The following is an 11,477-nucleotide window of genomic DNA, read 5'->3' as shown; positions in this document are numbered from 1 at the left end:
TTTGTATTTATTTTTACATTGTTATTTCTTTATGTGTATTCTGTATGTGTATATTGTTAGAAATAAAACCATTCGCGTTCATTCATATCTGCTGTAATTGTATCATGTGCTTTTTATGTGTGGACCCCAAGAATTATGAGCTAATGAGGATCATATCAAATAAACAACCTTATCAAATGGGTAAAATATATATATATTATATATTATCCAGTGAAATAGTTCGATTCGAGATTTTTTTTAAATAATAAAAATGTTAAAGATAATCTACAGTAATTCCTCCATGCCACGGGGGGCGCCTGTCCGTTGTTAATAAATGCCCTCGGTGTCGGTAGACGAGGGCCGCCCAGCCATGTTGAGAAGAAGTCTGTCTGTCAGCGCCGAGACAGAACCAACTGCAACCCGCCATTGTGTAGAAACCAGGCTCTGTAGGGAGATAGGGGCACTTTGCTAAACTCCTAAATAGACATTTCTACACCCTGCCGCTTTTAAATAGAAACAAACATAGTTACACTGGGCTCCAGGGGAAAAAGACATGTCAGCCAGCAGCCTCCTTGAACAGGTAAAGACAGGCACTTTGTGAACATTTACCGAGGGCCAGTTTGTCCCCATCGAGACGGCTAGCTAGCTCAGTTAGCTCAGAGGCAGCAGTGGCTCCGCGCAGCAGCAGTGTTAGTAGGCCTGACCACCTGCTACAGGGACCGACTGGTGGAAATACATTTCTTCATCTATTTTTCCCTTCCTCTCTTCTCATAAATCAAACCTTCATGAATCACCTGGACCCAATCCAGAGACCGAAAGGCCAAGCAAACAAAGGTAAGTGGCAACAAGTTAGTGTTGAGTTCCGCGGATCCCCTGCGTGTAGACCCCTGTAGCCTCCCCGCGCTGACGGCACCCACAGGCCGGTGTTTAACGGTGCAACGCTAGTCTGCTAGGATTGAAACCGTGCATTCACTCATATCGCCGACTAGAAATGTTAAGCCTGTGGTTTTAGTGTGTTTTATGTCTCCGTTCTCCTCTCCCTGGTTGATACAGTCCGCCTGTCAGTGGCGTCAGACCCGAAGCTAACTAACGGTAACGCTTGGCTAACATGAACAGCGTCCTCCTGTGTTTATTATTGCACTGTTTTTATTATAACTCATCGACGGGTTCGACAGTAAATCTGTGTTATTTTACGTCACTTTATTTTGGGCTAATTCAAACGGGTCACGTAGGGGGTGAAGTGAATATTGTTTAGTTTGATAGCCGGTCAACTAGCCGAGTCCGTCATCACGACGATGAAAGGATTCTTCGCGCTTGTGAACACGGAGGAGATGCTAACTGGCTAAGCTAGCGTCGTGCTAACCGTAGCCTGCCTGCTACACTAACCTGAACATGACACGTCTTCCGACATGCTGTTCCTGCTGCGTCCTAACGAGCCCATTGCTAACGTGTGAGCGATGGGCTCAGATGTTGTCACTCCTAACGAAGAACCCTAATCGCTGTGGTTGTTGTATACGTTAGGTGTACGTCTTGTTGACGCTACGCGAGTAATCTAAAGGGATTTGATGGAACCATTCACGTCATTCAGACAGCAGAGCATAACTCTGATATCCGCTCAGTCCCACAGTGCAAAACATAAAACACCTGCCCACGCTACTAGCTAAGTGTTCTATTGAACAATAACGGAATTTTCAAACGTTGTTAAATAAATATCCATTTGAAGAGGACATGCATTGTTATCTTGCCCACACAAAACGTACAAGGTCCATGCATGCCCCTATCTAACCAACCGATGTCAGTAGTTGATCCACCACACAAAGCAGGATTCATCTTATTGTGCAACTTGGGCCTTTGTAAATACACATTGAGCTGTTTCAGTACATTGTATGTATATGATATCCATATGTCTACTCGTGAATAATTACAGGGAGTGGTGATAATGATGCTAGATGAAATAATGCACTACTAGATAAATGTACTGTGTCTCAGTACTCTGCCCATATACAACTTAAACAAATGCCTTTTGAAACTCTTTCAGTGCAAAACGGAGCTGTGACCCAAAAGGATACTTTGAATGATGATGAGTTTGAGCCTTACCTGAATACTCAGGCCAGACAGGTAAGTGTTACCTAGATGACATGGCACTTTGAACAGCTTATTTTTACACTTTTATCATCAATAATGGACAGCAAGAGACTAATGACTTTTGTTTGTTTATTTTCTTTTGGGGTGGGTGGATTGCAGTAATTCCTCACACTGATGGCTACTATGCAATCGTTGATATTATACATTATATTTAAATAAATGATCCCCAAGTGAGGAGCCACCTACACCATCGAGTTCTCTGTAGTTTTGCCACAATACCAGTATTTTTTATAACGAGTTAAGTATGACCATTCTCACTACCAACATAGTATCTCAACGATAATGAGAAATGCCTACATGAAATGAGTCATAAATATAATTTGAAGGCAGCTTCAAACTGATGGCAAACGTCACTTTGGCATTAACTAATTAACCAGGGACAAGAACTGACAATCTGGGGGTGAAATTCCCTCCGCAAACTGTGGAAAGACGTGGCTTGTGCCCTGGTCGGGGCTGACCAACACGAGTATGGCTAAGCATCCACAAGACTAAATAAATGATAAGAAATGTAACATGTTCTTTAACGTTGAACAAGCCCCCCCCCCCCCCCCCCCCCCCCCCAACAAATTTGTGAGCATAAGGAAACATTCCCAAACAAGTGGCTTGTTGAACAGACAGGCCCATGAAATTGGGACATATTCAGAGTGGCACAAATGCGCTATCCTGCCATATGTCATACTTATTGCTGCACGCCAAGACACACACGCAAGTCACTGAACTGTTGTACGGCAAGTCATTGTTTGTTTTTATTCGTACCAGTGGCTCATTGTGGGCCGTCTGCCTCGGGGGATTTAGGTAAAAGTATAAAATCTTTAGAAAGCGCTTCACTTTCATAACAGTCATAGAGTATCGAAATTTAGATTATCCTGACAACTCAAAGTTCTCACAAACTTAAGCTATATTCATGGAATAGGATATTGGATGACAGGAGAACCGCTTTTACACTTAATTACCTGGGTGTTATTTAGAGTTCATGGGTACTGTCAGTGCAATACAATACCTGAACTATTGTTTAGCCTGCTTGCTTTCATAAATGCCTCTTTCCTTGTCATTCAATTGGGAATGTGTTGCACACTATTCATTTGAAAACGTCTTGTGATTAATCCCAGATGCTTTGCCCACACATGCTTTGTTTGTGTGTCTTTCCCCGTTAGTGACATAAGGAAATTCCTCTGCTAGAGCTAAGATTAATAGCTGCACTGTTTTGCTTTTCTTTCTGCTCTGATGGCATTTGATTGTTGCCTATTTTACTGTACAGTCGTGGTGGCATGCCCCTCTATAGTGAAAATAATGGAGCCTGTATATTCCTCCAGTAAAAGGAATGCTGCGTCCCGTTTGTTTTAATAGCCCATGCCACTTGTTTCCTCATAATTCACTTTAATAGTGTGGATTTTAGTTTCTGCTTTAGATGGTTATTCACATTGAGAGAGAAAAGTAGGATGTGGGCTTGAGGTGCCTTTTGAGGTGCTATTAGTTTTGTAGGTTTACTTTTGTGTCTTACAATATTTACTGATTCTTATTTATGTAGCTGCTGCCTGTTATCTTTTGCTTTTCCCAGAGTTATTTGTATGTTTATCAAACTCGTATCTCTTAGAAGCTAGTCAGTGTTTGGTAAGGAGCTACCGTAGTTCAGTCTGTTTTTTTTTTTTTTTTTTATATATACAACGTGTAACTAAAGCATGTTCTCCTTTTCTCCATCCAGAGCAATGCCTATACGGCCATGTCGGACTCGTACATGCCCAGCTACTACAGCCCCTCCATAGGATTCTCCTATTCCCTGAATGAGGCAGCATGGTCCACAGGTGGGGACCCCCCTATGCCTTACCTGGCCTCCTATGGACAGTTGAGCAATGGGGAGCCCCACTACCTCCCGGACGCTATGTTTGGCCAGCCAGGGCCCTTGGGGAGCAACCCTTTCCTGGGTCAGCATGGTTTCAACTTCTTCCCCAGTGGCATCGACTTCTCGGCGTGGGGCAGTAGCAGCTCTCAGAGCCAGTCGGGGACAGCGCAGAGCTCTGGCTACAGCAGCAGCTATACTTATGCCCCCAGCTCACTTGGGGGTGCCATGATAGACGGACAGTCCCCCTTTGCCCCTGCTGCCAACGAGCCCCTCAACAAGGCACCTGGCATGAACAGCCTGGACCAGGGCATGGCAGGACTCAAGATTGGCGGTGCTGCCCCCGGTGGTGGTGGGGACATGGCCCCTAAAGTGGTTGGCTCTGGTTTGCCTGGTGGAGGACCCCTTGGCCCTGTGTCATCTGTAGGACCCCCCAGCATGCCCCCTGTCTCTATTGCTCCCGCCAAGCCTGCCTCGTGGGCGGACATTGCCAGCAAGCCAGCCAAGCCGCAGCCCAAGTTGAAAACCAAGGGTGGAATGGCTGGTGCGAACCTGCCTCCTCCGCCCATCAAACACAACATGGACATCGGCACTTGGGACAACAAGGGTACCATGCCTAAAGCCACCGCCCCCCAGCAGGTGCCCCCTCTCCCCAGCAACGGGCAACCGCCCAACCAGGCCTCCCCTCAGCCCGGTACCACTGCTGGAGGGACTCCACAGCTGCCCCTCAGCAATGGACAGTTGGTCCCCCCCTCTGCCCAAATGGGCCAGCATCAGCTACCACCCAACGGGCAGCCTGGGATGGCTCAGATGCCCCCTCCTCTCTCCCAGGGCCCCCCTCCTCCCCCTGCCCAGCAGCAACCCTCCCAACCCACTCGCTGGGTGCCTCCTCGGAACCGGGCCAACGGGTTCGGGGACGCTGGCGGTGGAGGTCCGGGCCAGTCTCCTCCCAACTCTTCGGGGGTGGGCACGGTTCCCGGGGTCCCCTCGGAGCCTCACCCCGTCCTAGAGAAGTTGCGCTTGGTCAACAATTATAACCCCAAGGACTTCGACTGGAACCCCAAACAGGGCCGCGTTTTCATCATCAAGAGCTACTCGGAGGACGACATCCACCGCTCCATCAAGTACAACATCTGGTGCAGCACGGAGCATGGCAACAAGAGGCTGGACGCGGCCTACCGCTCGCTGGCGGGCAAAGGCCCGCTCTACCTTCTCTTCAGCGTCAACGGCAGTGGTCACTTCTGCGGCGTTGCGGAGATGCGCTCGCCCGTGGACTACAACACGTGTGCCGGTGTGTGGTCACAGGACAAGTGGAAGGGCCGCTTTGACGTGCGCTGGATCTTCGTTAAGGACGTTCCCAACAGCCAGCTGAGGCACATCCGACTGGAGAACAACGAGAACAAGCCGGTGACCAACTCTCGGGACACGCAGGAGGTTCCTCTGGACAAGGCCAGGCAGGTGCTGAAGATCATTGCTGGATACAAGCACACCACCTCCATCTTTGACGACTTCTCCCACTACGAGAAGCGCCAAGAGGAGGAGGAGTGTGTGAAAAAGGTAAATCTTTTTTGAATGTTTTGAATTAATATATTGATGAATCAGCCAATTATTCTTACCTGCTCTTGAAAATTGTATGTTGGAAGAGATGCAGAATGTGATTGATGTGTGGGCGCGTGTGCATCCTTTGAACATCTCTTAACACTTTCAGTGCCGGCCTCCGTTTCCTATTTACCCTGTTGAATGCCATCACCCACTTCAATGATAGAGCTCTCATATTTGCGAAAGCATAAACTATATCTTAAATTATGGCTATGTGTCTAATATGGCCGTCGCTTATCAATGACTTGTTTGCAGTCAACATTGTCCAAACGGATTGTTTTTTTAATCTGTTCATTTCCATTTTATACCATTTTGAAAAACGCTTGTTTCTTGAAACTTCCAGAAGATTTCAGAAGATTCTGTGATAATCGCCCTTTACTGGAATACACAAAACATGTGTCATTTTTTGGCCTATTTATGTATCGTTTTCAAATAAACGCTAGATTATCGATAGTATATGTGTACTTTGTTATGCACTCTATAGAAGCGGGCTGAAAATCGATTATCTTATTTCCTGATCGCACACACACACGCACACATATGGCACACACTGATGTATAGGTGAAAATAGCTCCGATTATCCCAATACTGGTCAAATAGATTCCTTACCTCAGATCAGATGTTCTCCAAAAAGATTATTCCAATTCCTGATCGCCATTCCAAATATCGATCGTGTTTATTGATCCAATGCTGGGTACTGGAAATATATATTCCACGCTGTTCTGATGGTCCACAATGAGTCCGATCGGCTCGTTGCCTGAGAAGTAAAATGTGGATTCCCCATGCGTTTCATTCAATCCAATCCAAAGGGGTGCAGTACCATCCGGGAGACGATAGGGGGTGTTCGAGTTCAGACAGATCCCCACTGGTAACGTGAGGCTAGATTGATGAAATATGAATGGAAATCGCTAATAAAAAAAAACTGTTAAAAACGAGATTTCGTCGGCTGGCACTCAGCGGTTGGCATGAACTAACGAGATATCTCGTCGCTGGCACTCAAAGTGTTAAGAGTACAGGAATATGTCAAATTGTGAGCTCTTTATGATGCACTTCATGAATGCAGTGATTTTTATTTTGGTCATTTGATTACTTGGTGGTCTGTTTAGTAGTGCATGTACAGAATAAATGTTAATTGAAACAATAGAATGTATTTATTCCTTTTTTTTAAGGGGAATTTCACTAAAATTGGATGACTCTACTTTCTACAATTTTGCAAGATTAGAGAGTCCTGCAAGATTAGAGAGTCCATAACTAAAAAAAAACATGGAACAATTGTAGAAAATGTCTACTTTACACAACAGCAACTCAATCATTGATTCTGGTGGAATTCTTTTTACTGAGTAGAATTACGCTGAAACTGAAGGTTGATTCTTTACCAAATAGAAATCATGTAATGGTGAGATCTGGAATTCATCAAAAATAATTTTGCTGATTGGTTTAGGGCAGGGGTCGGCAAACCGCTGTTCTGGGGCTGCATGTGGCTCCATGTAAAAAAATAATAATAATTTGGAGACCGAGGTGATACTGTGAACTGAAATAAAAGTGTTTAATATTTCATCAACTAAAATATACGTCACACCCACGCGCCTCTCCCTGCCGTCTGCATGTGGTTAATCTTGCGTTTCCGACCCCCCAATAAGCTAACATTAAAATAGAGGGTTTCATTCAGCGTGGACAGATTAATTTGCTTTCACTACTAACGATGCAGGCCTACCTGTACCTGCTTGATATGTGGTGAGAAATTGGCGAACAACAAAAAATGTCACTTGACCCAGGGCTTTTGAATTTCATAAAACTACACTTCCCAGCTTAATTCCAGACTGACTGCTGAAAGATTGTACAATTTAAACATTTTCTCTTTGCATACAACAAAATGTGCATTAAAGTCAAGTGCATTTTCTTTTCTCTGTAGGATAACTACAACAAAGTGCATTCAGAACAAAGCCAAGGTGCTTTAAAACTGCATAAAGATCTGCATAAAGACACACACACGAGGTGTTGATGTACTTGATGTTTGATTGTTGTGTTGCATATTTGAAATAAACTTCAATCAAACCCCCTCTTAAAAACAAAAACCTGTTTAACCTAGCCATCTATAAAACATCATGCTAAAACTGTGAAACAAATGTCCTACTCCCCTAAAGAAAGAAATACATAGCAAACATGACTCAGTTATGCAATATATAGTGCTGCTGCTTTTTATTTTGTTAAAATCTGTTAGTTAATAAGACTAAAAGACTACAATATGACAAGACTACAATATGACTACAACGATTTGATGACGGCTTCCTGTCCTCGCATTTCCATTTCCCGTTTAACGTTAAATTTTCAACAACAGATTGCTGCTAATTAAACACTTCATGGAAACGGAGTAACGCTAACGTTATGTCGAGTTCATACATGTAGTGTAGTATGAACTCGCCATACCGTTAACGTTACTCCGTTTCAAGTGTTGCTGCCACCGTTGCGTTGCAGATGGATGGTACACTGTTAGCTCCGTAGCTAATCCGCTCCTAGAGACTACCGATAGCAGTACCGTTAACTAGGGATGGGTACCTTTCACATTTGAACCGATACCGGTACCCAACGGTACCTTTTTTCGGTACTTTAGTCTCAAGAAATTTTATTTACCTACATCAATCGTAAAAAAAAAATCCAAACTTCAAATAACTACAATTTCGACAGTTTTCGGCTTGTCATTGCTCCGACTGCTTTGTTGTTGAATCAAGTAAAATCCTAGGTAAGCATATATTGTGCGTGTGAACGTTGACATGAAAAGAAAAAAGTAAAAAAAAAAATTAATACAATTTTTTTTTTATTTTTTATTTTTTTTTCGGTTTCTCACTTGATTCGATACTCGGTAGTACCAACGTGTTTCGGTTCGGTACCTCAAAAGTACCGAATTCGGTACCCATCCCTACCGTTAACGTCGGAGTTTATCAATACTCCGGTTTTTTCTAATTTAGTTTAGAACCGGGTTTCGGGGGGCATCCCTATAAGAGGAGTTCGTTATCACAGGCTGTAGAATGCTCACGCTACACGTTGCGCATGCTATGTCTGTAGTCACGTTTTGATTATGTCATCACAACACGTTATTTGACATTCAGTGATATATTTTCGGTGCTAAAACCCTTTCGGCCGAAAGAGCCTTTTTAACCATTTTTGACTGATAATTTTCGGTGGCCGAATTTTCGGTGCATCCCTACTTCGAAGCTTTGTTCGATGGGCATGGGATTCGAATATGAAAATAAAATTTGAGTTTTTTTTTTTTTTCAAAATCTACTCTGCCTCTCTTTGTTAACTACAACAAGCAATGCTGTTTGTTATTTAAGATGAGGTCGGACTTGGCACTGACAGATTTGTGTTCATTGTGCTGCTTTTATAAAGCCTCAAATGACGGCTTACAATATTTCATGAAAGCAAAGTGTTTTGTTTGTCTAAGATTTAAAAAGGTTTAAACTTTAAACAGCACTGACAAAGTTGAACAAAGTGCTGTACAAGTCCCACAACACAGTTTATTCCATTTGTATTGCTCAATTCCGCGATTCCGTCTGCAATTCCGTGAACGCGGATTTCATATGGCTCTACCACCATAGATGTGTGACTTGGCCATAATAAGGTCATTTATAGGCCTGGTATTCTATATTCATATTATGTGTCCGGATGGCAAAATCAGTACTGTATCTACAAAACAAATTTGCTTAGATTTATTTGTACATGTGATCTCAAGAAGGTGCTGAATGAGCTCGGTGGCAATTTTTCATGTCTGGTCAATGTTGGCATGGTGGTATTCACCGTCAAACAGGGAGCGAAATTAACTTTTTGACTCACCGGCCAGTGGCGGGTAGATGGGAATAATCTACCCGCCAAGCATATTTCTTACCTGCCAACTTTTTTTGATAAAAAAAAGTGTTTTATATAATTTTATAATAAAATATATATATTATATAATCATACTTGTGATTGTGTTATCTGCGAGACATCGCCACCTCGCTGTCTGCAAACAGCTCCACTGTCTGTGTGTATACTCAAGTGGCCTCCAGCTCCAGCAAGGATTCTCCGGCGCTGCAGCTGGACCCTAAACGCTACATTCGGCATGCAAAAGGATTCTCCTGAGCTACAGCTGGACCCTATTCAGCAGCCCTCACTCATGCGATGTAAGCTAGGGACTCTAATACGCATGTTGTTGTAGGACATTGATGTCAGGACAGGAGCTATCTGTAGCTACTGCTGGATGGCGTTGGGACAACGCCTCGGTGAACTATTTAGTTTACTGCGACATTTCGTAGTGACTAGTAAGCTACCTAGCCAACGGAGGTATTATGCACTGGACTATTGCTGGAGGATTTGTTGATGTCGGGAGCTATCCATAGCTAGCCGGCTGCATAACGTTACACAATGCCTCATGTATTAAACTAAGTGAATAGTTGACTGGGTCATTTTGTAACGGTAGCTAACGTTATCTCACGAAGGTCCCACACTGACTAGACTAACGTCACGGTGAGGCAATAGTCTCTGTTTACATGCAGGCATACAGAAACAGGTGGGGAGGGGTAGGAGCAGCAGCAGCAGTGCGCTGCATGTCTGTGCTGATACAGCGAGTGAGAACTCCGCTAAAGAATTGGATCATGATTTTCGGTTTTCACATGACTATTTGATTGCCCGCCACACGGCGGTCAGACCTCTCAGTGGGAGGCGCCAAACGTAAAAACTGAGCGCCAATGGCGGGTGGCGCTCTAGTTTCGGTCCCTGCCGTCAAAGATGAAAAAAGGAAATTGATATTCTCCTTTTTGGTTCATTACAATTTACTCAAGCCTAGTACTAAACGGACACAATATTTCTGACACTGGGAATGCATTCCCTGAGATCCATAGATGTCCCTAGCCTAGATGCATGCAAATGGACCTTGTAGAAGTGGCGCAATCTTCTATTTACTTAGGTATGTATTTCTAGACTAATTTTCTGAAAATATGGCTAGGGCTTAGTCATTCCCCGCCAATGAGTTTACTCGTTATTGGGCGCCAATCGTTGAACGCCAACAACGAGTATACTCGTTATTTGATAGTTTTTCCTTTTATTCAATATTTTTTATTCATCCAGGGACCTTGGTGTTACCATAGGTAGGGATGGGTATCGTTAGGATTTTATCGATACTACTACTCTTATCGATACTGCTTAACGGTTCGGTACTTTATCGATACTCTTATCGGTTCTTTTTGGTTATTTTTTTGCAAGAAAAAAAGACAATTAATTAAGAACAGAATCAACATTGCTTTATTATTTATAAATACAACTTTATAAATAAATATAATTTCTTCAGCAACAGCAGCAGCAATGTTCTTTTATATAACTTTATAAATAAATATAATAAATTAATATAATTTCTTCAGCAACAGCAGCAACAATGATGTGTCTGACTCTGAATTATAGACTTTTTATAATAAACAACAAATGCAAAAGGCTAACAGAACTGTGACACTCGTTCACCCTATCCTCTGTCATCCTTCCTCTAGCTGCTAGGGAGAAAGGACTTTGGGTGGTGGAGGGAGGTAGAGGGAGGATGTGTGGTGGCCCTGGGCTCACTGGGCTGGGACATAGTGGCTGACGCCTCAGCTTGACGATCTATAAAAAGTTTAGATTGTAGTATTTGTAGCTAAACAATTGTTTTGTTTATTAGCCTATTTGTAATAATTCGTTATTAGCCTAGGCAACTCCGTATCTTGGGTTACGGCTGCAGTATGCAGATGGAACACTGCGCGCAAGGCAGTCGAATACGCGCATTTCTGCACACTAATATCATGTTTTGCCAACAGATGTTTTGATAAATTGATTTGCTCGTATTGCCACCCTTACTGGCAAATGTTTTGTTGCACTTGTGGCAACGTGCATTGTCGGCATTGACCCTTGTAAAGTATAT

At 43.4% G+C, this 11,477-nt stretch overlaps 1 protein-coding gene across 2 annotated transcripts in view; it reads left to right on the top strand.

The window, feature by feature from the left end:
* The first annotated feature begins 393 nt into the window (after positions 1-393).
* ythdf2 (YTH N6-methyladenosine RNA binding protein F2) overlaps positions 394-11,477 on the top strand; it is a 38,479-nt gene continuing 27,395 nt past the window's right edge. For both annotated transcript variants that reach the window (XM_084310530.1, XM_084310529.1), the window contains exons 1-3: positions 394-813; positions 2,018-2,097; positions 3,827-5,518. In XM_084310530.1, the coding sequence (XP_084166656.1) occupies positions 765-813; positions 2,018-2,097; positions 3,827-5,518 (1,821 nt within the window). In that variant the 5' untranslated portion in view covers positions 394-764. The remainder of the gene's footprint in view (positions 814-2,017; positions 2,098-3,826; positions 5,519-11,477) is intronic.

This window comes from Notolepis coatsorum (assembly GCF_963971535.1).
Source record: "Notolepis coatsorum genome assembly, chromosome: 3".
NCBI classification, from domain to species: Eukaryota; Metazoa; Chordata; class Actinopteri; order Aulopiformes; family Paralepididae; genus Notolepis; species Notolepis coatsorum.
This window is presented reverse-complemented; position numbering and strand designations above follow the sequence as displayed.